This window comes from Cucurbita pepo, chromosome 5 (assembly GCF_057944985.1).
Source record: "Cucurbita pepo subsp. pepo isolate OVF chromosome 5, ASM5794498v1, whole genome shotgun sequence".
In the NCBI taxonomy this organism is placed as follows: Eukaryota; Viridiplantae; Streptophyta; class Magnoliopsida; order Cucurbitales; family Cucurbitaceae; genus Cucurbita; species Cucurbita pepo.
In genome coordinates, this window is record NC_141802.1 from 18,256,363 (window position 1) to 18,282,241 (window position 25,879).

At 37.5% G+C, this 25,879-nt stretch overlaps 7 protein-coding genes, 1 long non-coding RNA gene and 6 other non-coding genes across 19 annotated transcripts; 6 read left to right on the forward strand and 8 right to left on the reverse strand.

Annotated features, from left to right (window-relative positions):
• Nucleotides 1–100: 100 nt before the first annotated feature.
• On the reverse strand, nt 101–1,847 carry LOC111795775 (uncharacterized). 2 transcript variants are annotated; one of them, XR_015421006.1, is made up of 2 exons: nt 1,406–1,847; nt 101–763 (listed from the first exon to the last, which is right to left on the reverse strand). It is a non-coding gene; the product is annotated as an uncharacterized LOC111795775 (long non-coding RNA). The 2 variants fall into 2 exon arrangements; XR_015421005.1 differs by having other exon boundaries at nt 101–1,294.
• Nucleotides 422–527, reverse strand: LOC111796294 (small nucleolar RNA snoR97). The gene has a single exon (XR_002815339.1). It is a non-coding gene; the product is annotated as a small nucleolar RNA snoR97 (small nucleolar RNA).
• On the reverse strand, nt 651–764 carry LOC111796279 (small nucleolar RNA Z278). The gene has a single exon (XR_002815324.1). It is a non-coding gene; the product is annotated as a small nucleolar RNA Z278 (small nucleolar RNA).
• Nucleotides 861–974, reverse strand: LOC111796278 (small nucleolar RNA Z278). Its single transcript, XR_002815323.2, has one exon. It is a non-coding gene; the product is annotated as a small nucleolar RNA Z278 (small nucleolar RNA).
• Nucleotides 1,053–1,145, reverse strand: LOC111796276 (small nucleolar RNA Z223). The gene has a single exon (XR_002815321.1). It is a non-coding gene; the product is annotated as a small nucleolar RNA Z223 (small nucleolar RNA).
• On the reverse strand, nt 1,196–1,283 carry LOC111796302 (small nucleolar RNA U36a). Its single transcript, XR_002815347.1, has one exon. It is a non-coding gene; the product is annotated as a small nucleolar RNA U36a (small nucleolar RNA).
• Nucleotides 1,591–1,729, reverse strand: LOC111796303 (small nucleolar RNA snoR134). The gene has a single exon (XR_002815348.2). It is a non-coding gene; the product is annotated as a small nucleolar RNA snoR134 (small nucleolar RNA).
• A 1,114-nt stretch (nt 1,848–2,961) lies between the features above and the next one.
• Nucleotides 2,962–6,245, forward strand: LOC111794910 (putative galacturonosyltransferase 10). 2 transcript variants are annotated; one of them, XR_015421014.1, is made up of 3 exons: nt 2,962–3,398; nt 3,896–5,789; nt 5,831–6,245. XR_015421014.1 is itself a non-coding variant. In XM_023677102.2 (2 exons), exons 1-2 carry the CDS (start codon nt 3,249–3,251, stop codon nt 5,345–5,347), a joined length of 1,602 nt encoding a protein of 533 aa, XP_023532870.2. In that variant the 5' UTR covers nt 2,962–3,248; the 3' UTR covers nt 5,348–6,245. The 2 variants fall into 2 exon arrangements, 1 of the variants encoding a protein (XP_023532870.2); XM_023677102.2 differs by having other exon boundaries at nt 3,896–6,245.
• Nucleotides 6,246–6,533: 288 nt separating this feature from the next.
• Nucleotides 6,534–9,482, forward strand: LOC111794912 (uncharacterized). The gene is made up of 4 exons (XM_023677104.2): nt 6,534–6,758; nt 7,801–7,871; nt 8,431–8,517; nt 9,163–9,482. Exons 1-4 carry the CDS (start codon nt 6,647–6,649, stop codon nt 9,181–9,183), a joined length of 291 nt encoding a protein of 96 aa, XP_023532872.1. The 5' UTR covers nt 6,534–6,646; the 3' UTR covers nt 9,184–9,482.
• Nucleotides 9,483–9,556: 74 nt separating this feature from the next.
• Nucleotides 9,557–11,158, reverse strand: LOC111794911 (uncharacterized). Its single transcript, XM_023677103.2, has 2 exons — nt 10,950–11,158; nt 9,557–10,840 (listed from the first exon to the last, which is right to left on the reverse strand). The coding sequence occupies exons 1-2, from the start codon at nt 11,142–11,144 to the stop codon at nt 9,701–9,703; spliced, it is 1,335 nt and encodes a 444-aa protein (XP_023532871.2). The 5' UTR covers nt 11,145–11,158; the 3' UTR covers nt 9,557–9,700.
• On the forward strand, nt 11,070–17,008 carry LOC111794914 (formiminotransferase cyclodeaminase-like protein). 3 transcript variants are annotated; one of them, XM_087123719.1, is made up of 4 exons: nt 11,070–12,266; nt 13,513–13,930; nt 14,824–15,304; nt 16,351–17,008. In XM_087123719.1, exons 2-4 carry the CDS (start codon nt 13,540–13,542, stop codon nt 16,376–16,378), a joined length of 900 nt encoding a protein of 299 aa, XP_086979845.1. In that variant the 5' UTR covers nt 11,070–12,266; nt 13,513–13,539; the 3' UTR covers nt 16,379–17,008. The 3 variants fall into 3 exon arrangements, with proteins under 3 accessions (XP_086979845.1, XP_023532875.1, XP_023532876.1); XM_023677107.2 differs by having other exon boundaries at nt 16,260–16,362; XM_023677108.2 differs by lacking the exon at nt 16,351–17,008 and adding an exon at nt 16,000–16,242.
• Nucleotides 12,265–12,956, forward strand: LOC111794915 (uncharacterized). Its single transcript, XM_023677110.2, has one exon. The coding sequence runs from the start codon at nt 12,323–12,325 to the stop codon at nt 12,734–12,736; it is 414 nt and encodes a 137-aa protein (XP_023532878.2). The 5' UTR covers nt 12,265–12,322; the 3' UTR covers nt 12,737–12,956.
• Nucleotides 16,875–18,140, forward strand: LOC111794913 (formiminotransferase cyclodeaminase-like protein). The gene is made up of 3 exons (XM_023677106.2): nt 16,875–17,008; nt 17,071–17,482; nt 17,561–18,140. Exons 1-3 carry the CDS (start codon nt 16,985–16,987, stop codon nt 18,073–18,075), a joined length of 951 nt encoding a protein of 316 aa, XP_023532874.2. The 5' UTR covers nt 16,875–16,984; the 3' UTR covers nt 18,076–18,140.
• Nucleotides 18,141–22,109: 3,969 nt separating this feature from the next.
• LOC111795254 (protein ULTRAPETALA 1) lies at nt 22,110–25,850 on the forward strand. Of its 2 annotated transcripts, none has more exons than XM_023677559.2 (3): nt 22,110–22,766; nt 23,888–24,212; nt 25,498–25,850. In XM_023677559.2, the coding sequence occupies exons 1-3, from the start codon at nt 22,556–22,558 to the stop codon at nt 25,670–25,672; spliced, it is 711 nt and encodes a 236-aa protein (XP_023533327.1). In that variant the 5' UTR covers nt 22,110–22,555; the 3' UTR covers nt 25,673–25,850. The 2 variants fall into 2 exon arrangements, with proteins under 2 accessions (XP_023533327.1, XP_023533329.2); XM_023677561.2 differs by lacking the exon at nt 22,110–22,766 and adding an exon at nt 22,802–23,246.
• The last annotated feature ends 29 nt before the right edge of the window (nt 25,851–25,879 follow it).

The following is a 25,879-nucleotide window of genomic DNA, read 5'->3' on the forward strand; positions in this document are numbered from 1 at the left end:
CTTAAGCTTGTTTATGAACTGAACGAACTTAAGCATAGTTATGAATTGAAGGAATTTTACAATTCACTTGATGCATTGATGTATATTTTCTATAGATCGGTAGAGAACAAATTTAATCTTAGTATTAACAAAAATACAATATCAATATCACTGTGACATCTGGGATAAAGAAACATGGGCCAATTAGCAATTTGGAGTTGAAATTACTGTCGAGAAAGACTACAAAGAAACATGAACTACAAATACAAATTCGAATACGATACAACAGGCGATTTCTTTTTTGCGACTTCCAACATCCCATAACTGCCACGCATTGAACTGAATCTGCAGAAGAACACAAAGACAAACAAACAAAACAAAGACAATAACGAGAACACATTAAGCCTACAAACAAATGAAAAATCGAATACAATGGTTTGGTGAATTTAGTGCTGTTATTTAACTCCGACCTCCTAATTTGGCGAGAAGAAGCTGATGACAACACACAATTTCCGAGTTTTTCAGACTACATTCCCACATTATAAAAGGGATGTGTATAGTTAAACTCAAATCAAGGAAACATGCTAAACAAAGTGAGTATTCAAGTAATAAAAATGGTAAAATAAACAAAAATTTGAATCAATATTAAAATTACATATGACTAAAAATAAGCCTCAGCGAAATCCATATAACTCGTACAAATGTTATTCCACCAAGTAGGTTCTCCCTGAAACAGGGTCTTGGCTTCACAACATCTCAGAAAGTTGGATTGTATCATCAAAGGCTAAAATCAAATAAAAAAACTCTAATATCAAATGATTTCAACACGAAATGGGTAAAAAAAATGTGCATTAAACTATATTATCTAAAATTGTGGTGAACCCTCAGTTAAATCCATTAATATCATCTTAACAAGGTTTCACCAAGTAGGTTCTCCCTGAAACAGGGTCTTGGATCCACAATGTCTCCGACAAACGGATTATATCATCATTGGAAAAATTATATTCACAAATGGATTAATACATAAACTATAACCTATAAGTGGACGATAGTAAAAAAATTGATAGTAAAATTTAAGGCTCAGATAATATGTAACAGCTTTATCAATCATCAAATTCTGAAGCAGAACTGGCATATAAGCTGAAGTTCGATCATCACGGCCAGATTTGAAAAAAGTAACTAAATTAGCGAAAAAAAAATAATGATAGAAGAAATGTGGCTCATATTAAGAAATTCAACCATTAGTTTTTATGTTTGCTTCATCGTTTAACCTCGGAAGCGCGGATAATGTGTAATCATAGCCAACAACTCTTATCTATCACCCAAATAACGAAACTTTGAAATAAGAAACAGAGCTACAAACCAGAAAGTCGATTCAAATTGGGATAAAAAGATAGATATAGCGGAAGTTTTTAGAGGCACAAACATTGAAAAGATAGGCCCCCACGTGAACACCGCCGAAGATTAGATCTCGGCCTCTATGACTAGCTTCATTTTCATATGCTTTATCTGCAGAAAACAAGCTAAAGGTGTAGTGAGGCCCCCAATAATCCAATAAATTAAACAAAAACAAATTCAAGATTTTAAGATGGCTCTATATCCATGATAAAGGAATCTTGCCGTTATTTTGACACAGATAAGCCGTGGAGGCAAGGCAAACCTGCAACACTAAACGGCAGCACTCTAGCACGAGCAATGGGGCTATCGCCGTCATGGAGATAATCAGAGTAGCCCGGGGTGCGTCGTGCAAATGTTAATTAAGCAAGTAAAAAATTTCAAGAAGCGCTAAACCTCAAGGATAAAGGAGATCGCCCGCTCAGCCGACGAACCCTAGATCAACCTCGCCCTGGACGCATACTGGATGAAGGAATATGGATACCTTGCGTGGCTTATATAGACTAAAACCCTAGAAAAGCTGGCGGCTTCTTGCTTCTGGATGCCTCCAATGTTTAATTGGGCCGTGGCCCATAATAACGATATGGCCCATGTATCCATGCCTTTTCTTTTCTTTTATTTAGCTTTAATTTTAATGCGTTAAATTAAATATATTCTTAAAATACAGTTTGATTTTTTTAAAAGAAAAATATAGTTTTACAAACCATATTTTTTTTATTCCAAAAAAACGATTTTTTTTCTAATATTCTAAAAAATAATTTTATTTTTAATGGAAGAAAACAATTATTTTTTATTTCAATATTATTTTTACAACAACTTTATTTTTATTTTTTATTTATTACTATTGAAATGAAAAGCATCACCTTCAAGTTGCAATTGTAATTGTAACTAAGAAATCAATTTGTTTTCTTTTTAAATATAAATATATTTTAAATTTGGTAAGCCTCTATGACTTGTATGGAGAGATCTCATATCGTGGGAGAGGAAAATAATTATTTATAAGAATTTGAAAATCTCTCCTAACAGACATGTTTCAAAAACTTGAGGAAAGCCCTTAAACATAAAGTAAAAAAGACAATATACGTTAGGGGTGGACTCAAGTTGTTAACTTATTATCGAAATTTCATATTTGTTGTACTAAAAAATATAACATATTAACGTACTCAAAATATTATCAAATCTCACATGTTTTTTGAAAGAAAATTTATAACGAAAATTTATAACGAGTTTAGAATCTAATTGATAGGTAATATATATATATATATATATATATTTAAGTGAATACGAGTTTGACAACCACGTTTTCAAATTGTTTTCGAAACATATAATGCATATAGTAGAAATGACGAAAATAACCTTTTGAAATTAAAATTTTAAAATGTAGTCAAAATAGTATAATCATTAATTTTTACTTTAAAATATTTTTAATATCTTATAATTACATGAAAATATAAAAGAATAATAATCCAATATTTAGAATAAAATATATGTTCATTTATAATAATACAATTTATAAATCCATTCCAATACATATATAAATAGAAGTCTATTTTAATTCAATCATTATTTTCAAAATTCCATATTTAAATTGTCCCACATTTTTGGGAGAATAACTGCGAGAAATACCGGGGCAGATTCGCCGTCGGAGAACAAATTTCGTGCCGATTAAAGATCGCGGCAAAGGATTTCTGCCACAAAGATAAACCCCATCTCTCCCTTCATCCTACCTCACCGGCTTCACTCTTCGGGATCTGTAAACACCCACTTCCAAAATTCAACTCCGCTGCTGATCAGATTCAGTTCTTTGCTTCGGCATTTTCGCCTCATTCAAGTGAAAACTGTATTCTGGTGGCGATCGGTACTCCTGCAAGAGGATGAGGCGGAGGCCCCCGGATTTCCGAAGGCCTGCGAGGAGAAGACTATCCAACGCGTTTTGGTGGACTCTGTGTTTCGTTTCGGTTTTGCTCTTCGTTTTTGTTCTGTGCAAAGGGAGTCGGATTGAGTCCAGGCCTGTCTTAACTAGGGTAACGATCTCTTCTCTTTTTTCAGCTTTCTCCCCAATTTTGGATGTGCGATTAGATTCGATTAGAATGTCGATTACCGGTTTTGTTAGTTCCAACAATTGGCTATGAATTGTTCAATATACTACTGAAATACGCATCAAAGTGTTATGAAATTCGGTTTATTCTTCTCAGCTACCCTGTGTAGCTCATGAGTTTTGTTGATTTATGTCGTGCTAATCTGACAAGTGGAAATGCCATCTATGATCTGTTTTTAAGTATATCTTCATATGTGATCTCATGCCTCTGATTGTCTGGCTTTGAAGCTAGTTTGTCTGGGTTAATTTGTGACATGAACCAATTGAAGAAACTTCAAGAAATTGATATTTCCATGAAAGAATTACGATCAACTAGAAGTTCAAGTAATCTGAGGATCTTGTGTGTCTTAGGTTCTTTGAATTGCTACTGCTACAGCAACAACCGTTTGCTAAATTTTGATATTTTTCTGCACTGTTATGTAGATGTCATATAGAAATGAAAGAATTGTGGAAGGCCTCAATGTTACTGAAGAAATGTTGAACCCCAGCTCTATAGTCCGGCAACTCAATGACCAAATTTCTCTAGCAAAAGCATTTGTTGTGATTGCAAAAGAGAGCAGCAATCTTCAGTTTGCTTGGGAATTAAGTGCTCAGATTCGGAATTCACAAATCCTCCTCTCAAATGCTGCAACAAGGAGAGCTCCTCTGAGGATTACAGAAGCAGAAACTGCAATCCGTGACATGGCACTGTTGTTGTACCAAGCCCAGCAACTTCATTATGATAGTGCAACGATGATCCTGAAGTTGAAAGCTAAAATCCAGACTCTGGATGAAAAAATGAGCTCAATCAGTGACAAGAGTTCGAAATATGGACAGATTGCTGCTGAAGAAGTTCCCAAAAGTCTGTACTGCCTTGGCGTTCGCCTGACCACAGAACGGTTCAGAAACTTAAACTTACAGAGGAAGCTTAATGAAAAGAAGCAAATAGATGCGAAACTTAACGATAACGATCTCTACCATTTCTGTGTATTCTCTGACAACATCCTGGCCACTTCTGTTGTTGTCAACTCGACTGCTTTGAATTCGAAAAATCCCGATAGGGTTGTTTTCCATCTCGTAACTGATGAGGTCAATTATGCAGCAATGAAGGCCTGGTTCTCAATGAACAGTTTTAGAAGGGTGACTGTTGATGTTCAGAAGTTTGAGGATTTTAGCTGGTTAAATGCTTCGTATGTCCCAGTACTCAAGCAACTCCAAGACTCGGATACTCAGAACTATTATTTTTCTGGCAGTGGTGGTGATGGTCACACTCCGATCAAGTTTCGAAATCCCAAATATCTTTCAATGCTGAACCATCTCAGGTTCTATATACCAGAAGTTTTTCCTGCCCTTAAAAAGGTTGTGTTTCTTGATGATGATATTGTTGTCCAGAGAGATATTTCTGGTCTTTTCAGTATTAATTTGAACGGTAACGTAAATGGTGCGGTCGAGACATGCATGGAGACCTTCCACAGATATCACAAGTACTTAAACTACTCCCACCCCCTTATCAGGGAGCATTTTGATCCCGATGCTTGTGGATGGGCGTTCGGGATGAATGTTTTTGATTTGGTAGAGTGGAGGAAGAGAAATGTTACTGGCATTTACCATTACTGGCAGGAAAATAATGTCGATCGAACACTATGGAAACTCGGTACACTCCCGCCTGGACTTCTTACATTCTATGGGTTGACAGAACCATTGGATCCCTCCTGGCATGTGTTAGGATTGGGCTACACAAACGTCGATCCTCGGTTGATCGAGAAGGGCGCTGTGCTTCACTTTAATGGCAACTCGAAGCCATGGCTTAAGATTGGGATAGAAAAGTACAAGCCCCTTTGGGAGAAGTACGTTGACTATACTCATCCTCTATTGCAAAGCTGCAATTTCCATTGATTGAACATAGAAATTTGTTTTCCCCAGCCAAGATTGTTGTTTATGAATATCAAAAGATCTGGGGACATGGTGCATCGACGTGCCATTTTATCACGAATTCAAGCATGACAGGTTGCTGTGACATGAATCCTTGAATATAGATAGCCTGATGTTTCGAAGTCAATTCCTGTCCTCGTAGGTTAGAGCGAACAACATTAGACCATTTCTGTTGTGCCACTAACAGCAGTTGATTCTATATTTGTATCAGTAGCAGTCATGCTCCCCAGGGATAGGCATCCTAACTTATTTGAATTTGGATGTCTAGTTCTACGGAAGTTTGCAGCACTCCCTGTTATTTATGTATTGATGGAATGCGTTCTTCATTCCCTTTCAGAAATTTGGCTATTTCTCTCTTAAAGATGATCTTGCAGAAGAGATATTGTCCTCGACTTTATCTTCAAAGGTCTACTCAAGGATCTCTTCTCCTCGACTTTATCTTCAAAGGTCTACTCAAGGATCTCTTCTCCTCGACTTTATCTTCAAAGGTCTACTCAAGGTTTTAAAATGGGGAGAGATTTTTACATCTACTCTACATGGGATCTCACAATCCACCTCGCACACCCCTAGTGTCCGGCTCTAATACCATTTGTAATGGTCCAAGCTTGTCGTTAGAAGATATTGTTCTCTTTGAACTTCTTCTTGAAAGGTCTGTCTACTCAAGGTTTTAAAATGGGGAGAGATTTTTACACTGTACGTGGGATCTCCCCCCTAGTGTCTGGCTCTGATACCAATTGTAATGGTCAAGCTTGTCGTTAGAAGATATTGTTTTCTCAGAACTTTTTTCCTTCAATGGCTCCCCTCATTGTAAAATGTATCCGTTTTTATCCATTTATAAGAAATGCTTAATCGGATCTCACAATTTTCACCTTATCTAGAAAACATTTACATTTTTTTAGTCAAATTCTAAACAAAAGCAACATTTTAAAGTCGACTTCAACAACTATTTGATTTTTTATGTCCATCAACTTATGTAACACGACAATGTTTACTAGACGAGCATGAGGTGAGACCAAAACTAACGATAATATATATTTTTAGACTTTTTAAATATTTAAATATTTTTTTATGGGTACTTTTCTTAATTTAGTTTTTTTTTTATAGGAAAATAAATAAACAAACAAGTGAGGAGGGTTAATGCGACGTCGTCTGCAGTTGCTTGTGATTGTTTTGAAGCGCTCGGGTCTCTATTTCTTTGCTCCGTTTCGCTGTATCAGCGTCCTTGATCTCTCTTTCTCAGTGTAGGGAAGAAAATCTGAATCCATGGCTACCTTAGCGGCTGCAGCAGTTCGTCAAGCCAGAGCCCTAACTCGAGTTTCCTCTCCTCAGTCAACCGCCACCCTTATTCAAAGGCGCGGTCTCGCTGGCGCTGCCGGTAGGTTTCATCTCTCGCTCACATTTTTACGCATTTAGATCATCTGCTTATACCAATCCCATTTTCGGATTTGTTCATTTTTTTTGTGACGAATTTTTGGTGTTTCGTTTCGAAATGGTAATCGTGGTCATATACTCCTCTCCCCGAGTTCTGTTTTAGGTTTGGCTAGCATTGATATAAGGATCTTGAAAATATGAAATGGATATGCGAATTAATTTAGTTGTTGGAATGCGTTTTCCTAATTTGAGAACCCGATTTTGTTAGCGTAGATTTCACTCTTATTCTTCGATAACGAGGGTTCGTTGTCTAGAATTGAAAAGTGTGTGCTACATATAATTTAACTCAATTATGCATTGGAAACTTTGATATGAAATTTAAGATCCCTTTAATAACCATTTCATTTTTGTAAATTAAGCGTCTACCTATGAGAATTATACTTTTTGCATTTTTTTTTATTTTATTTTGAAAGCTTGTTTTTTCCTTCTACAATTTGACTAAGAATTCAAACATTTATTTAAGAAAGGTAAAACCCACCATAAAGAAATGGTTTTCAAACGGGCCTAAAACTTGTATTTTTCTCGCACATGGTTACCTTATCGTTTGGTTCCATTGGGGACTGTCGCTTTGCTATCGCCCTTATGGTGAAGAATAGAACAGGTAAAGTGAAATATAATGAAGGCATATAAGTACTTTTTTCTGGGGAAAGAAACAATTCCATTTAGGCATGAAATTACCAAAGAAGGGAGAAACCTCAAAGGGAGATGATTACAATAAATCTCTCATGCTATGTAGGGAATGGTTGAGAGTGGTTTTAAGAACATGCCCATAGTTTGCTTTAAAATTATACTTTCAGGTTTTGTTTACAAGAATGCACTCTACACATGCATTTGAGCTCCTCTTGTAGTTCCTTTTGTAGTGTTTATATTGTGTTGGAAGGAAGATGAACCAATAGTCAAACATTAAAAGAAAAAAGGGAAACATCAAAAGATGAAAGAATAATCCTTTTTCTCGTAAGTTTGACTCTCTTTGTTGATATCTGCAGACCACCATGGACCGCCGAAGGTTAACTGTTGGCAAGATCCTATGAGCCCATCTAAATGGAAGGAAGAGCATGTGAGACTTATTGTTCTATATGAAATTAGTAGCTTCTTTTTCTTTTCGTTCTTTTGTTTTTCTGTCTTTTTCTTTTTTGACTTCCTATTTTTATCTTTACAAGTACTAGGATTTAATAATGAAACTAACAAAAATATTAACATTCTTAGGTTTTCTAACCAGGCTCTCTTTTTAATCTGTTATCAACTCAACAAAATACTTGATTTTATTGCTCAAGAGATAGGACGCAAGGGCACAGTTTGTAGTGTCAGTATTATAGACCAGTCTTTATTTGTTTAGCTATAATTCGGAATTTATGGGATCGAATTAGGGCTAAATGCAGCTGTTTGTCTCATGTATTACTTGTTCTCTTCGCTCTGCATAGGATTTGAAGTTGAAAGTTATAATTCCTTTAAGTCAATATTTACACTGAAACTTATGAGTTTTATGCAGTTATGCACTCTTCTCCTTAAGTCTTCCTGTCGTGGAGAATAAATAAATGACGTGAATATCATACCTGTGCCGTATTTAGCTAATGAGCAAATTGAACTTGTTCTGACGGGATTGTGGACTTTTGCAGTTTGTGATTGTCTCTCTATCTGGATGGGGTCTACTTTTCTATGGAGGGTACAAGTTCTTTACCGGGGGCAAGGGAAAGAAGGATGAGGTACTTCTGCACTTATTATCTATGCGCTCTTAATACTTAAACCCTCTTGGAAGTATTACAGGTGCTGTTAACTGAATATTATTTAATGATCATTGATTGTTGTTTATGTCTCATATTTCTGACGGAGTCGCCTTAAAAGTGCTGCCCTAGCGCTTTTCTTGGTTTTACCTTCGTTCTAGCTGAGTAATTTTCTAATTTCCATGTCAGATGTAACGTGAAATGTTAGAAATAGGAAATGTTAAACCCGCCTGGAGTATTCTGGAATATTTGAAAGTATAATACAAGGTCTAGAATTTATGTTTGTCAAGCAACATTAGACTACAATGGTTAGGCTCCTGTTGTCTGGTTCTTGGCAAGGTCTTGGCGGAGAGTAATATGCAATAAAAGGAGTAGTACAATGGTTTTGTTGGCTGGAAAATGAAAAACATTTACCCGATTTCTCTCCTTTAATAACGTTACAGGATTATATCGTTTGCAAGTACGTCTACTTTATGAATCATTTGGATCATTAGACATTGAGTATTCGTAACTTGTAACAGTATGAAGGTGGCGTAGTACAACCTAGATGTATCATTATGTAACTTTACACATGAAGTTTTTCACAAGCTTTTGCTTCTCTCCTAATTTTTTGCCCTTTGCTTTCAGAAACCTGTGGCAACATCATAACGAGCTGATCTATGGACATTTTCCGGCTGTTCTGGAGTTCTCCCTGAAATAATGTATACCTTAGACCTCTTGCTGTCTGCGGATTTCATTTCACTCTTGAATTGTTTCTCGTATATGATCCTATCTCGTAGTTTTTTTCTCTTGACATTTTAGTTGTTTCATGCACGAAAGTCCTATATCTAATAATACAATTTGCCCCAACACCTCATTCATAGAGTTCGAATGGAGGGAATTTGTGCTCCGGAGCTTGTGATTGAACAAGGCATTTTTTAGTGAGAAAAACTCAGTTGATTGCTTTATTTGGGATGACAGGTAACGAACGTAACGATGTGAGTTGCTTTTTGTTTCTTCAATTTCACATTTAATATGAAAGTTGTCGAGTAGAAAGTCTACTTGGTTTGATTACTCATAATTTAGTAACATGATCGAGCAAGCTCTATGCACTACAACACAACTAACACAACACCCATTTGCCTACTCAAATTATCAAAAAATAAACAACACTTGGGCATTTGATTTAGAACTCGTCCTCTGTCTCTTCCTTGTTTGTTTCTTCTTTAACGTCGTCTCCCACATCAGAATTGGATTCCCTATTGAAATGACCATCGTCCTCCTGTTCTTGTTCCTGTTTTTCTTCACTTTTCTTCACTTTTAGCTCATTCTCTTCATCTGGGTTTTGCTTAATGCTATCATCTCCCACATCAGAATTGGATTCCCTATTCAATTCTTCTTCTTTTAACCTTTTGTTTTCCTCATCTCTAGCTTCCTCTGGGTACTCTTTCATTTTCTCCTCATTGAAAGTCCCTCCCTTAATGAACTTCCTATTGGTCGTGCTAGTTGCCACACTGTCTTCCAAATGTCTGTTGTTTTCCTGCTTCCTTTTCTTCGAAATCAGTCTCCATCCGTTATCCCCCGACCTTTTCTTGGCGATGTATCTCCATCTTTTTCCTCTCATCTTTCTCGTATGCCCATATTTGCCTGTTTCTGTTTTCATCTTCATCCCATCATTCAGGATCTTATCAGCTCTCTGATTTTCAATTGCTTCAGAATCATGACCTTCTTCCCCCTTGTGATCGTTGGTGATCTTAGATTCCTCGCCATCGTCTTCAGAGCTCACTTGCTTCTGCACTTTCGCAGCCTCTTTCTCCCTTCTTTCAGGGGTTTCCTCTGACTTTTGAGTTTCAGTTTCAGTTTCAGTTTCATCTCTTTTTGAAGTGCTTCCCTCGCTGAAGTCTGGTTTACTCTCTCCTCTGTTATTCTTCGTTGATTCTAGCAATATCTCGCTTTGTTCTTCAGTCTTTGTTGAATCTTCATGTGGGTCTGATGGATCATTAGCAGCCACAGCTCCACGAGACTCAAGTCGACGTCTCAAATCCTCCAACTCATCTTCCTTTTGCTTGAGGCGTTGAGTTAGAACAACCACTTGAGAATTTTCATTCCCATTTTCAGTCTCTTTCTCCCTCAACATCTTGATCTCACTCTGCTTCTCTTGGAGTGCAACTTTTATGATCTTCTGCTCGTCTCTGAGCGAGTCGATGGTCGATTGCAACTCCAGCAGCCTCCTATCAAGTTCCATTTTCTGGGTTCGGAGCAAAAACATCGATTCTTTTATGTCTTCATTGTTCTTCTCCAATTCCTTACTTCGATCTCTTTCCTTCTGTTCATTCAACACAAGAAAAGTTAAGAAATGAAAGTACTACACCAGCGTCGCATTCATAGACACAGAGATAACACATGCATGAACGAGACAGACATAAAGAGTTGACCTGGAAGAGGAGTTGAAAGGAATGGAGATCTTCGTCTGTGCGCTTGAGGAGAAGGTTGCATATGCGCCTTTCTCTGAACTTATGAAGGAGCATGACTCCAAGCAAGGCTGCCCCAAATGCAATCAGCAGCATCAGAGCGTAAGGCCTTCCTCTGCTGTTGCTGAGTTTGCTGTGAACCCCTGCAACCACACCCATTTTAGAAGAAGAAGAAGAAGCGAAAGTTTGGGAATTTGGGGGTGTTCTTGAAGAAGGAGAAATGGGTTATTAATTTATATGGAAAATGGAGGTTGCTTTGCTTGTCATGTAAAAAGACTACTCTGTCTCGTATGCAAGGCAGCGGAGTTGACAAGGTAGAGGGAGCATGGGCACTGCGCCCAAACCGCTGATTTTGGATGCTATATTTCTCTTTGCTCCTTTCTTTTTCTAATCTTTCCATCTTAATCCCATTTTTATTCTTCTTTCTTCCCGATCAAACAAGGTCATTTTGAACTAAAAACGTTCAAAATGATGAATCAATGTCGACTATAACATGTCAAATGTGTCTCAAAAGCAAGAACACCAAACAAAACACACCCAAAAGTAATTCGATTTATTCACACCAAATCACAAATGTTTTGAATTCGCAAGAAAACATTATTTTTCTTAATTTGAATTGAACGGTGATATATAATTAGCCTATTTTCAACACCATATTTATAGTTAACACATTGTGTTCTTTTAAGATTTGTTTCGGGTTCTTGAAAAGCTACTTTTGTTGGTATTTGCATTTATAATTATTGGATTTTTTAGTTTAACAAAGTATATTGTGATGTAATGTAGAAAGGCATCAATATAATGCATCTATACGTTATTTCTATATATGAACTGAATGATCTTAATACTCCAAAAGATAAATAGCTATTTTTATGCTTTTGCTGAAAGCAATACCTCTAGCTTTTTTGACTTTTCTATTTCTTTCTTTTGAAGAAAAATCTATTTTTTAATTAATTACGGAATTCCATATTAAATTAAATTTATTCGACAATTCTTACACTAAAAGAATAGATATTAACAATCTATTGGATGAAACTAAAAGCTTAAAAAAATTGGAATTGATTCTCAAAAAAAAAAAAAAAAAAAAGATGAGTGGGCTGTCTCTGAAAACCCTCGGGCTAGACTACCGTCAAATCCCGCCAAAAGCACCCCAATTTGGAGACTGCGCGGATATCCCAATGCCTAGAGAGGATTGAGCTCTCTTGATTTTGGCGGAAGAGAACCGCCCTCGTGGACAAGACCCCCTCTTTGTCTAAATTGAAGCTACCCCAGCAGCCCCAACAGGTAAAATTTACAAATAAACAAGTTTTCCTTTTCCTTTTCTCGATAAATTAGTTTCCATGGACGACATCTTCGATTCCTCCCTCAATCTTGAAGAGACCCATTTGAAGGAAGGCTACGCCGAGGGCTACAAAGACGGCCTAGTCGCTGGCAAAGAAGAGGCAAAACAAGTAGGCCTTAAAGTTGGTTTCGAGGTCGGCGAGGAAATTGGGTTCTTCAGAGGGTGTGTGGACGTCTGGAAATCTGTTATTCTGATCGACCCAGAACGGTTTTCGAGTCGGGTTCAGAAGAGTGTGAAGCAGATGGAGGAGTTGGTAGAACAATACCCGCTTCAGGACCCTGAGAATGAGCAAGTTCAGGAGCTGATGGAAGGATTGAGGCTCAAGTTCAGAACGATTTGCGCCACTCTGGGTGTCAAATTAGAGTATAGTGGCCATCCTAAATCGGCTTCAGATGGAAAAGAGATCTTTTAGGAGACTTCACAGTTGGTGATGAAACGATTGGTGAAATTTGGGAGTTTTAGATGATTGTTTACTCTCTTCTTACACTTAAATAAGAACTCTCTGTTTCAGCTTTTGTGGAGACATCTTTTGGTTGTGGTGTAAAGGCGGGCTGTGTTGTTTGTATTCTTACATTTTGTTTCTGTTATAATTTGAAAATAGGAAATTGGAAAGATCATTCGACAGTGAAAAATATTTCTTGGAAGTTTCAAGTTTATCATAACTGATATGACATTCACACTTATTATATTTTCACCGCCGATATTGTGCACTTTGATCTGTTATGTTCCTCAGCCTCACGGTTTTAAAATGCATCTACTAGGGAGATGTTTCCAATCATTATCAAGAATGTTTTATTACCCCGAGTCATCGAGAGGTGTACCATTGAGTATGATGGTCCCTCAAGGAGTGGATTGTGAGAGACCGCATCGGTTGGAGAGGAGAACGAAGCATTCCTTACAAGAATGTGGAAACCTCTCCCTAGTAGACGCGTATTAAAATCATGAGGTTGACAGCGATACGTAATAGACCAAAGCAGACAATATACGTAAGCGGTAGGCTTGGGCTGTTAGATATGGTAAGCATTTTTCATTTCTTGCCTAGATGAACTCACGTGCAGCATTGCTTGACTGTTCAAATAATGTTGGATTGGCTGGATAAATGAGTTTTTTTTATTCAAAGATAAATTATAGGCACAGAGTTGCATCTTTCAGCTACTAGTTGTTACATGTTCATACAATTTTGTGCAGCTAGTGACCTGCAGTAAGGAGAAAGTAATGTCAAAATTGGCTCTTGCTTGCTGCAAGGTTTACATATCTGAAAGCAGAAACAAGGCTGCGCTGGAGTCAATTGAACAAGCTGCCAAGCTCGTCCCTGAAGCACCCATTATCAACAAGTTCACGAATGAGGTTTACAATAGAGTTGGGTATACCCTTGTTTCCAAGCTCCCATCAAAGCCATCTATAAAGCCATGTTCTCTGAGAAGTGCAGTCCTGAACATGGTTAAGGCTGCATTTTCGGCAATCGACTTGGACTCGCATTGTGGCAGCCACCCACGACTCGGAGTTGTAGATCATACATGCTTATATCCTTTGGCCTTTGCTTCCTTGCACGATGCAGCTGCAATTGCAAAATCTTTGGCTGCTGATGTTGGATGTGGTCTGCAAGGTTTGTACTTTACACACCATACTACAATGTTAAATTTTAGGCTGTGGAAATGAGAGGAATGCTAACTTCAGTGGCATTTCCATTCATATGATCAGCTGATAAAACAGTGACATAAACTTCTGCTCTGTATTTCTCTCAACTTTTTTCATGCGCTTCTTTAAGGCAGTGTTCACATGTTAGATATGATCTTGTTCCTTGCCTTTTTTCAAAGAATGCATTCGATTCTATGACTCCTAAGATTAATGTATTGAATTAAGGTAGAGCGTCAATGCTGTGCTTTCAAACTTTATGTAACAGCTCACGCCCACCGCTAGCAGATATTGTCTTCTTTGGGCTTTTCCTTCTGAACTTTCCCTCAAGGTTTTAAAATGTGTCCACTAGGGAGAGGTTTCCACATCTTTATAAGAAATGTTTCGTTTCCCTTTCCAACCGACCTAGTGGACGTGTTTTGTATAAAAGGTTTTAAAATGTGTCTACTAGGGAGAGGCTGTTACAAATGGTATCAGAGTCAGACAGTGGCAGTGTGCTAGTGAGAATACTGGGCTCCCAAGGGGGGTGGATCGTGAAATCCCACATCGGTTAGAGAGGGGAACAAAGCATAGCTTGTAAGGGTGTAAGGGTGTGGAAATCTCTCCCTAGTGGATGTGTTTTAAAACCTTGAGGGGAAGTTTGAAAAGTAAAACTCAAAAAAGACAATATCTGCTAGCGTTAGACTTGGGCTATTACACTTTAGAAGCTAGACTTTGTCAAAAAACCAAATATCGTTGCGTTACGACTATTATTTGTGATCTGAGAGTTAGGTTTTTCCAAGAGTTCCATGCTATCAATTGCCTTGTGTTATCCTTCTGTCAATTATATTCTGAGGTGCTGGTGATCTAAACTATAGCCTGCAGTCCCAACATTTCTATATGGAGCGGCTCATGAAGAGGGAAGGAAGCTAGCAACGATCCGAAGAGAGCTGGGTTATTTCAAGCCAAATTCTGATGGCTTATGGGCTGGAGGGATGAAATCAGATTCATTGCCACTAAAGCCAGATGAGGGTCCAGCTGAAGCAAGTAAAGCAAAAGGCATCGTCGTGATAGGAGCAACAGAGTGGGTTGATAACTACAACATCCCGATCTTCTCTACCGATATCGCCGCTGTTCGTAACATTGCAAAACAAGTCAGTGAGAGAGGAGGTGGGCTTCCTTCAGTTCAAGCAATGGCCCTTGCTCTTGATGAAGGTGTGATTGAGGTGGCTTGTAATTTGCAACAACCAAGTAAAGTGGGAGGAAAAATGGTTCAGCAGGAGGTTGAACGGCTTGCAGAAAGTGAGGGATTAGGTGTGGGGAAAGGTTACTTCACAAGCCCCTCGCAAGAGGCTATGATAGAAAGGTACCTCAAACTTCTTTCTACTATGTAATCTTGAAGTAACTTCAGATTTTTGCTTACCTCTTATATTCTGTGTATCTTATGCTTTGGATCTTATACGAGATCTTGATATCGAGCTGAATGTTTTGATCTTTTGAGTACAAAATACAAGCCCACCAGTAAAGTTGTGAAACCTTCCCCTAACAGATGTGTTTTAAATTTTTTTGAGGGAAAGTCCGAAAGAGAAAGCTTAAAGAGGACAATATCTGCTAGCGGTGTGTTTGAGCTGATACACAAATGGTATTAGAGCAAGACACCGGGCAGTGTGCCAATGAGGACATTGGGCCCCTAGGAGAGGTGGATTGTTAGATCTCACATTGGTTGGAGAGAGGAATGAAGACTTTGGACCCTAAGGGAGTGGATTTGTGAGATTCCACATTGATTGAAGAGGAGAACGAAACATCTTTTATAAGGGTGTGGAAACCTCTCCTTAGAAAATGTGTTTTAAAGCAAACATATCTAGTAACGGTGAGCTTAGGCGGTTACATCAGACCAAAAAAAATAAAATAAAATGTAAGCTGTACTTACCAAATTAAAACAGCCTTTTATCAGATTTATAACAGTAATTATAAGTTCTGTTAATAAGCAAACAGTGTTCATTGAATTGTCTTATTACAATGATTTTTTTGAATGGTCTTATTACAATGATTTTTTTTTAGAGAAATATGGACAATCTATGAATCTAAATGTGAAGCATAAGATGAACAAGAGGTTGAAATTGAAGGACACGACATCGGGAACATAAAGCATAATCTTATCTATTGCTGTTGAATGTCCAATGTATGTATGATTCGCTGTTATCCACATCGCCATCCACACACAGATGACTGTTCATTATTTAATGTAACTTTCAAGTTTAGGTTTTTAATTTTCATATCTTAAATAAATTCTCGAATTTTTTTAATTTTGTGTATGATAGATCTCGACATATTCTACATTATTTTACAAAATTGGGGGATTTATTGAATTTTGTGGCCTAAACCTAACACAACTGTCTATCCTTGCACAAGATTTCACATCGATTGGAAAAGGATGTGAAAAAGATATGGAATGGAAAAGGATGTGAAAAAGATATGGAAACATCTCTCTAATTGATGGGTATGCTAAAAAAGGACAATATCGGCTAGTGGTGAGATTGGTCGGTTACAAATAGTATCAAAGTCAAACAGTACGCTAGGCCTTGAAGGGGGTGGATTGTGAGGTTCCACATCGGTTGGGGAGGAGAACGAAGCATTCTTCACCGGCGGAGTGCCTGCGAGGACACTGGACCCTAAAAGGAAATGGATTGTGAAATTCCACCATCAGTTAGGAAGGAGAACGAAACGTTATTTATAAGAGTGGAGAAACCTCTAATTATTATGAATATGTGTTGAACAAAATGAAGCATTGAGCACGTGGGTGGATTAGAAAAATGAAGGAAAAGTCCTCTGTTTTTTTAGCAGACGAGGACGCCGAATAAGACTGGTAGCCGCTGCAGACATAGTCACTTAGGACACAATCGCAGCACTCCATTTGGGTGACTTTAAAGTTGTTAGAACTCACGGGTTCCCATCTCCCCCGACCCCCAAAATCCCCCTTTTAAAATCTCACCCCCTTCCCCCTAATCTGCAACAAACAACCACGCTATCAGATTCACACCTACAAATGGCTTTCAATCTCACCGCCAAGGTAAACACTCTGTTTCTCTACCCCAACCTCTGTTTTCTTTTCTGATCTTCTGTTCATTTCAGGACAAGAGAATAAGCTTGGAGCAAAAGGAACTTCTGTGCTGCAAATACTACGTTTCTGAATCCCGCAATCGCTCTGTACTGGAAGCCATCGAGAGAGCTGTAAGCCAAGACCCAGATTCTGTAATCGTCAACAAATTCGAAGACAGAGCTTACAACAGGACCCGATACACCATCGTCTCCTACGTCGTCCACGACGCTAAAGGAAACGCCATTTACAGCCCATTGCACCAAACAGTTCTGGCCATGACTGAGGTTGCTTTCGCTAACATCAACCTCGAGTCCCATTCTGGCGCTCACCCTCGTCTTGGAGTCGTCGACGACATCGTTTTCCATCCCCTGGCTCGGGCGTCACTTCACGAAGCCGCTTGGCTCGCTAAGGCGGTCGCTAAGGACATGGCCACTATGTTTCAAGGTCTCTACATGATTCAAAATCAAAACTTTTTAATGGGAATTTCGTGTTAGTGTTAAAATCGTTTGTGATTTTGTGCAGTGCCTGTATTTCTGTACTCTGCGGCTCATCCAAGCGGGAAGGCGCCGGACGATTTGAGACGGGAGCTTGGGTATTTCCGGCCGAATTACAAGGGGAATCAATGGGCTGGGTGGTCGATGCCGGAAACTTTGCCGGAAAAGCCTGATGAAGGTCCAAATTCTGTATCTCGAGAGAGGGGAATTACAATGATCGGTGCGCGTCCGTGGACGGCGATGTACAATGTTCCGATATTGTCGACTGATGTGGCAGCTACTCGGAGAATAGCGCGGATGGTGAGTGCTAGAGGAGGAGGGCTGCCGACGGTGCAAACCATAGGGCTTCTTCACGACGATGAGACGACGGAGATTGCCTGCGTTTTGCTGGAACCCAACCAGATCGGAGCCGATCGGGTCCAGAGACGGGTGGAGGTTCTTGCCGCCCAATTTGGGTTGGAAGTTGAGAATGGTTATTTCACCGATTACTCGCCGGAGATGGTTGTCGAGAAATACTTGAATTTGATCGCCGGAGATCACTGATTACCAATGATTTCTGTAATGGAGATTCGGATTTCGTAATAAAATGGAAATGGAAATTGTAAAAATACAGAATAATTGAAGCTCTACAATAATCTGTTTTTTTTTTTAAATGTTAATGTAAAAATAGAAAATAAAAGTCAATAATTTATCTTGAATTATTTAAACAAGTTCGAAAAAATAAAATGATAAATTATTATTATTATTTAATTTCTCATTTAATTATAAAAAGACCATTTGGGAAATAGTCCCTTTTTTATTTTTTCTTTTATGGAATTAATTTTATTGGAAACGTATTTTTTGGGTTTATTGATAAAGACTATTTAAAATTATCTTAAAACTCTGTTCTTGTGAGTCGTGTTTCTCTATGTTGAAAATAATTTAAATTATTTTTTAAAATAATTAAATTATTGTCGGTAGTATCGGTATAATACTTGAAATTAGTTAATATATTTTTTTTTTTTGTTTATTCTTTTTTGTCTTTTTCCATGTCATCAAGTAGAAGAAAACAAGTGTATTGAAAAAACAAATCCTAAAAAATCTAAATTAGAACGGTTAATTCAATACACAAAAAAAAGTAATTATTGTATATTATTTTTTAATGGAAAATTTTAGAATTCTAATTAATTAATTTTAAAATACTTCAAATTCATAAGAATTTATTAAAACATTTGATCATGACGAATGAAAAGGATTCCTCTTAAAACATTTTTTTTTTTAATTTATTCTATGAACATAATTTTTTAAATTTTAAATTTTAATATAAAAACATAATATTCCACTTTAAAAAATACAATGTTCTTATTCAAATGGAAACTATAATATATGATATTCGGTTGATGAAGATAAACTTCGCGTAAAGTTCAAGAAACTACAAAATTGGGCAAAAAATGGATATAGGGCTTGAGTTTGGCCGTGAGCTTGTCAATATCACAATGCCACACGGTTGAAAAAGTACACTGTAACAATCGGTATTAGAGCTATCATTTGGCATAAATGAGCTAGTTTGTGGGACAGTGAGCGCGAGCGTTTAGAGACGAGTGTCTTAGGCGACTTCTTTTGAAATAGTATATATATAATGGGGTAGAGCAAGACGAAAATTGAACAGGGACGAATATGACAAAGTAGAATGAGACGGAAAATTGAGCGGGAACAATGATGACAGAGGGAGACAAAAATTGAGTGGAGACAAAAATCCTCAAAATTCCCAAAAATCTCTCTTTATTCTCTCATTATTTTTTACTATATAGAAAATAAATCTCTCCAAAGGGTAATGGTAAAATTTGAGAGGTAAAAGTTAAATGGAAGATAGAAAATGGCGAGGAAATGAGAGGGAGGGTCAGAAAATTCAGAGGTTACAGATTGAAATGAATAAACTAGGGCCCATCAACTTACCCTGCTCCTGACCGCACCCAAATATTTCCCCTCCATTCACAATTTATGCACTCTATTCTTTTTTTGTGGCTAAAATTATGTAACACATGAAATCTTTTGTCCACACGTACTATGGAATTTAAAATTAAATTATATACTCAAATTATGCTATACCAATTCCCATAATAAACGGTGGAAATTAAACGAAACAAGAATCAATAACCTAGTTCGGTCTACACCTACATCTGTTATCAATGAGTGCACGTCTTGGTCCATGAAATTTTACACAACTCGACTCCCTCGACTCTTTTCCTCCGTTTCTAGGGAACTATTATTCAAAACTCTATTAAGTCTAAGCTCTCGATCTCAAAAAAGAACGTCTTAAAAAATTTAAAGATATCTCCATATGGCTTTTTTGTTCACAAAAAAAAAATACTAATTTATAAAAATAACATTATATCCAAATTTCGATTCGAATCTCGAAAATAAAATCAGGAGATTTTTTCAATTTTAAAATACAAATAAAATCTTTAAAAGATATTCTCTAAAAAAAAATGGCACCATTTTATAAATAATTGTGAATGTTTCTGAAAAGGTTATTAAAATTTGACGTTACAAATTGCTTAAAATAAAAATTTGATCCATAAAAATTTGAAATTTAGTCTTTACGATTTTACACGTTTTAATATCATGTTTATAATTTAATTAGATAATAAAAATTTAAATTTCTATTAAATTTGTAATTTAATATTTTTAAATAAAAAAATAAATATGAACCACGCGTACATTATAAAAATGATATTTTATTAAAGAGATCTATTTTTAAAATGTATTTAAGCTAAAGGAAACGTTTTTTTTTTATTATAATTTAAAAAATTATTCCACCCCATCTGGCAACCGTCATTTCCCTCTTTTTTTAATAATAAAATATCATAAACTTGTTAATGAAGGCAACTTTTATTTAAATTTTATCCATTTACATTTTCATATTAAATTATTTTTCTTCCTATCTATTTTTTTATTCACCTTTCAATTATATTATTTTTTTTTTCAAAGGAGAATATAGAAAATATGTAAATTAAAAAAAAAAACATTTTACTTTTTTTTTTTTTTTAATTTTAGAAATTTATTTAATCCTCTTTTTTTTTTTTTAAAAAAAAAAAAAGAAAAAACAAAATTTATTTACAAAGAAATTCTTCCCTATAAATTTATAATGTTTTTGTTTGAATTGATCACGTCAAAACCGACTCCATTTATAACTAAATTAATACTATTGATATCAGGCATGTTGGTTGGAGAGTATAACGAATCATTCCGTATAAACGTGTGGAAACCTCTCTGTAGTAGACGCGTTTTAAAACCGTGAGATTGATGACTATACATAACGAGCCAAAAGACAATATCTATCAACGGTGAGCCCAAAACTGCGACGAGACTAAATGTGGGTTTAGCCGGACAATACCATTCCTAATGATTTCAATCGTCTCAAAATTACTTCCAAACATGTAAGATGAATTTGGGCAGATAGAAGAAAAAAAAAAAAAAAAAAAAAAAAAAAAAAAAAAAAGTCTGCTCCTTTAAGGAGTGGTGAAGAAAGGAGTGAACACAAAAGCTATTGTTTTTCTTTTGAGCCCAACCCATTAGCAACTGTCTGCTTCATATCAAACATTGTAAAGTCTGCTCCTTTCTGTACTTTCTGCCAGCATAATACAAAAGAAAAATCATTCAACAAAACCGGTGGCATTGAAATTTTGGTCCTAATCCTCTTCAACTTCAATCAATCCTGCTACTGTTACTAACCCAGAAGCCCATTTCGCCTGTTTTCTGCCCCCTTCGATGGCCCTGATTGATATCAACCAAAATGATGAACACTCCAATTCTGGCCAGGAAACAGTATCAACGGCGGCGGCGACGACCAAGATTCCATAATCAATCAGTTTTAACCATAATGATTGGTTTCACATCAGATACAAGAAGCTAATCAGGGTGAAAGAGTTGCGCATTGCTCGATGTGCAAACAGGGCACAGGGCATCATGCAGCGATCAATCGCGCGCAGCCCAAGACAGGGCCACACCGTAACTGCATGGAAACAAACCCAAGTGCATTGTTGAAGACAAAGGTACCTTTTTTGTTCTGTAGAGGAACAAGAGTGAGCTCATCCGAGGAGACATCACTAATAGAAAATGCAATGCGGTGTGGATAACCAATGTGATTATGGTTGACAAGATTTGAGGTATGCGGCTGTGGGTGTCCATCATGCACCACTCCATGCATTGAACTCAACCTTTACCATTTACTTGCAACAAAAATTCATTTTCAACTGCCTTGAAGACCTCAAAACTCATATTTTCAGTTTCTGGGTCTTAAAAATGGTGGGATTTTGAAGACCCTATTAGCTAGAAAGTGAAGCTAAATGCTTAAAGTTTAAGGCAAATGGCATGGTGGGTTGCGTGGGTTGCGTGAGTTTGTGGTCTGTATCCGCAAGATTAATAGAATTGATAAGTTTGATTCAAATAAGTACTCGTTTGTGTACTGTCAAACTTGCTTTCAACTTATCGAAAAGAGTATCAGTTGCTAAAGTACATTTCCTGAAAACAGTGCGTCTCGGGAACAAATTCAATAAAAAGACGACAACAAATCAAAAGGGGGAAGGGGAAGAAGAACTGATAATAAGCGAGTGCCTAAAATTGAAATGAAGCGAGTGAGTGAGTGAGTGAAAGGCCCTCTTCTATTTCTGTTCTCTAATGTCATATCATGCAAATAGCCTCTCTAAACCCTTTAACCGCCCCCCACTGTTTCGCCCCACGACATTTGTTTTTCTGATAGCCAGCTCATTCTTTCTCTCTCTCTTTTTCTTTTTCCAACCCTTTTCTCCACCAGATCTCTCGGAGTGATCCATGGAGATGCGTGCTTATTGAAACTCTCCGTGGGTTTCTGAAATTTTCTCTTTATTTTTTACCCTTCAAACTTGTTTCCCCAATAACCCATTTCATAGCGAGTGCAAACCCTCTCATTCTCAAATTCTTTTGGGGTTTTCTTTGATTTCGCTTCAATATTCCATCTGGGTTTTCTGAGTTTGCATTGAAAGAAGCGTTTTCTTTAGCGAAAATGGCGAATGGAGTAGAAAGAGAAGTGGGGTTGAGCATTTTTAGCGATGAGGAGCTGAGTGAAATGAGTGGGATTAAACGAAGTGGAGACCATATAGAGGTTACCTGCGGATGTACGAGCCACAGATATGGTGATGCTGTAGGGAGGCTTAGGGTTTTTCTTAATGGTGACCTTGAAATCACCTGCGAGTGCACCCCTGGTTGTCAGGAAGGTCTTTCTCTCTCTCTCTCTCTCTCCTTCTATTCCTAGTTCTCTGTCTCTCCTCGCTCTTCCTTGGAATGGATGTTTTCTCTTTTGCATGTTAAATGCGCGTATATTAGAGTTTCAGGCGAATCTTTTCTCTTTTCGAGACAATATGGTTTTGGATTTTTATTGCATGTTGGGTTTGTGTAGTAGTATTATTTGTCTGAGTTTTTGTTCAAATGGGGTTTTGGGTTGATGGCCTTGAGTATCAATTGCTTCCATTTGTACCGTTTCTCTGCACACTCTTCCCTTTTTTCTACGTTACACAGCTTGAATGTACGTTGTTTTGTCTGACCCAATGAAGTAGCTCGCTACTCAAACATGGCGCTGCGGCTGCTTTTGGTTTTGGTTTTGGTTTTGGGTGCTTTTCTCTTTAGCTCACGCATTGTTTTGCTTGGTTACTGTGTTCTTCATTTGATTTCAGCATCTGTTCCTTGTGTTTGGCAGAGTAAGATGTTGTGTGACTTCTAGCCTTCTTGCTTCCATCGTTCTTGACTTCATGCTCGTGAGGATACTTTATTACAGCTTTTGGACTTAGTCTTATATCAGTATATCAGGTGTTCTTAACTTTCCAATTAGAATACAATCCATGCTAAATATATGGAGTTGTAGTAGTGATGTTGCTTTCCCAAGTGAATCCTACTGCTGATGTCTAGCTATTCATAAGCTTGGTCGTTGAGGATATTGTTAGTAATCACGAAGCTCCGCATTTGTATGATATTGTACACTTTGAGCATGTGGCTTTGCTTAGGCCTCCCATGGAGATGTATTCCTTACTTATAAACCCATGATCATCCTCTAAATTAGCCAACGTGGGACTTCCTCCCAACAATCCTCAACCGACATGATGTTCAATTCTGTGAGATTAATGTCAGATTGTTTGTTTCATTTTTATGTCTGAGTGCTTGGTTCTTTTGGGCGTAATTCCTTAAACGACAGCAGCTGTTTGACCTTAAACTCTGCTTTACATAACGAGGAGGATTCTGTCGTGTTTATATACTCATATGATGCTGTTTCCATGTGTTCTAAAACAACATTTAAGCTCTTTTATTTGTTTGTTTACCATGGTTTTGGTGATTTGAACACTAGGGAAGCTGACACCAGCTGCATTTGAAAAGCATTCTGGAAGAGAGACAGCTAGAAAATGGAAGAACAATGTCTGGGTCATAGTTAATGGGGAAAAGGTTCCGCTTTATAAGACGGTGTTACTCAAATACTACAACCAGTCATCGAAGACTGGTAATGGGTCAAGTAGATCCCAAAATGGACGAGTCGTTCATCGTGATGAATTTTTTCGCTGTAGTAGGTGCAGCAAGGAACGTAGATTCCGTCTTCGGCTGAAGGAAGAATGTCGGGCTTACCATGATGCCTTAGCAGACATGGATTGGAAGTGTTCAGATTGGCCTTATGATAAGTATATCTTTGTTCTAAACTCTTGATATTATTTAATTCATGTTTAAAGAAGAGATAGTACGTTTCCTATATTAGCTCTGCTAGCCATCGTAATGATATTGATTAACATTGTTAGAGGTTTAAACTCAGAAATTTATGCTGCTGAAAATTTGTATGAGGATACGATCTTTCATGTTCGTGTTAAGTATTTGAGCTAGGAGAAAAGACTTAATTCATACACGTCTCATTGTTTAGTGATGGCTCTACTGTTAGATATTTTCTGATTCTGCTGATGTTTTATGTTTCATGTTCGTGTACGTTTGGTTCGAGTCGAGTTATCAAAACTGTTCTCATAATGATAGCATTCCTTTGGACTTGGAAGCTTGACGTAGTTTAGGACCATACAAGTGATGAGCTTTGATCCTTAATTCTTTCACTTTAAAATGAGAGGTCTGCCTTCTAATGAAAGGTGACGTATCAGATACGAATCGAAAGGCGTAGCTGCAGCAAAGTAGGAATTTCTTAACTACGTATGGTCCTAGGGAGCAAAACTGAGAACGATTGTTTTAGCCACTATGATGTTGCTGTTATGTCTTAATTGCGGGTTATTTAGCGACATTAGTTGTAACAGCCCAAACCCACCGCTAGCAGATATTGTCTTTTTTGGACTTTTCCTTCTAAGTTTCCCCTCAAGGGTTTAAAACACGTTTGCGAGGGAGAGGTTTCCACACTCTTATAAAGAATGTTTCGTCCCCTCTCCAACCGATGTGAGATATCACAATCCACCCCCCTTCGGGGCTCAGCGTCCTTGCTGGCACTCATTCTCCTCTCCAATCAATGTGGGACCGTGAGATCCCACATCGGTTGGAGAGGGGAACGAAACATTTTTCATAAGAGTGTTGCGTGGAGATCTCTCCCTCGTAGATGGATTTTAAAACCTTGAGGGAAGCCTTGAAGGTAAAGTTCAGAAAGGACAATATATGCTGGTGATGGGCTTGGAATAACAAAGTACTGTCGGTTTGTATTTTATGTGCAGATGAATATATTAGACTAGCTTATCTTTTCCGAGTTTTGAGTTGGGCAGTATTCAGCTGCCACTTCCCTCTTCTGTTACTGGTCGATACTCACTTAAGAAGATATGTTTCTTGCATATGCTTATTCCAGAATGAATGGACTTTACTGCAAATCAAAACAGCTATCCTGTTGCATGAATATATGAACTTGTTGCACACAATTTGTGGTTTTTGTTTAAGATTTGATGTTATAGCTGTATACATATACACTAACTATACTGTTCTGTTGCTTAGAATAACATGTGATGACGACGAAGAACGAGCAAGTCGCAAGGTTTATAGAGGCTGCACTCGTTCGCCGACTTGTAAGGGGTGCACTTCGTGTGTGTGCTTCGGGTGTGAGACATGCCGTTTCTCAGATTGCAGCTGCCAGACCTGCATTGACTTCACAAGAAATGCAAAAGCTTGAGGCTTTTCTCACTCACATTTTCTTTTCCTATCCTGGATGTTCCCTAGGATTTATTTAAACTTTGAATACCGCCCAGAATTATGTCTGGCATTCAACGGATTTACCTATTATTGATTCCAAAATTGTCAGTCCAATCATTTGCAGAACTACGTAGCTTTAAGGAAAATCGTTTCTGTAATTTCTTGCAGTATCTTTGTTCAAGTAATA

Excerpts from the sequence above, each read along its gene's own strand:
- LOC111794910 (XM_023677102.2), top strand. The coding sequence starts at position 3,249 with ATGAGGCGGAGGCCCCCGGATTTCCGAAGGCCTGCGAGGAGAAGACTA. Across the intron at positions 3,399-3,895 it reads CCAGGCCTGTCTTAACTAGG|ATGTCATATAGAAATGAAAG; the intron begins GTAACGATCTCT and ends ACTGTTATGTAG.
- LOC111794912 (XM_023677104.2), top strand. The coding sequence starts at position 6,647 with ATGGCTACCTTAGCGGCTGCAGCAGTTCGTCAAGCCAGAGCCCTAACT. Across the intron at positions 6,759-7,800 it reads CGGTCTCGCTGGCGCTGCCG|ACCACCATGGACCGCCGAAG; the intron begins GTAGGTTTCATC and ends TGATATCTGCAG. Across the intron at positions 7,872-8,430 it reads CTAAATGGAAGGAAGAGCAT|TTTGTGATTGTCTCTCTATC; the intron begins GTGAGACTTATT and ends GGACTTTTGCAG.
- LOC111794911 (XM_023677103.2), bottom strand. The coding sequence starts at position 11,144 with ATGGGTGTGGTTGCAGGGGTTCACAGCAAACTCAGCAACAGCAGAGGA. Across the intron at positions 10,841-10,949 it reads CCTTTCAACTCCTCTTCCAG|AAGGAAAGAGATCGAAGTAA; the intron begins GTCAACTCTTTA and ends TTGAATGAACAG.
- LOC111794915 (XM_023677110.2), top strand. The coding sequence starts at position 12,323 with ATGGACGACATCTTCGATTCCTCCCTCAATCTTGAAGAGACCCATTTG.
- LOC111794914 (XM_023677107.2), top strand. The coding sequence starts at position 13,540 with ATGTCAAAATTGGCTCTTGCTTGCTGCAAGGTTTACATATCTGAAAGC. Across the intron at positions 13,931-14,823 it reads TGTTGGATGTGGTCTGCAAG|TCCCAACATTTCTATATGGA; the intron begins GTTTGTACTTTA and ends TATAGCCTGCAG. Across the intron at positions 15,305-16,259 it reads CAAGAGGCTATGATAGAAAG|ATCTCGACATATTCTACATT; the intron begins GTACCTCAAACT and ends TGTGTATGATAG.
- LOC111794913 (XM_023677106.2), top strand. The coding sequence starts at position 16,985 with ATGGCTTTCAATCTCACCGCCAAG. Across the intron at positions 17,009-17,070 it reads CTTTCAATCTCACCGCCAAG|GACAAGAGAATAAGCTTGGA; the intron begins GTAAACACTCTG and ends TGTTCATTTCAG. Across the intron at positions 17,483-17,560 it reads CATGGCCACTATGTTTCAAG|TGCCTGTATTTCTGTACTCT; the intron begins GTCTCTACATGA and ends GATTTTGTGCAG.
- LOC111795254 (XM_023677559.2), top strand. The coding sequence starts at position 22,556 with ATGGCGAATGGAGTAGAAAGAGAAGTGGGGTTGAGCATTTTTAGCGAT. Across the intron at positions 22,767-23,887 it reads CACCCCTGGTTGTCAGGAAG|GGAAGCTGACACCAGCTGCA; the intron begins GTCTTTCTCTCT and ends TTTGAACACTAG. Across the intron at positions 24,213-25,497 it reads TCAGATTGGCCTTATGATAA|AATAACATGTGATGACGACG; the intron begins GTATATCTTTGT and ends TCTGTTGCTTAG.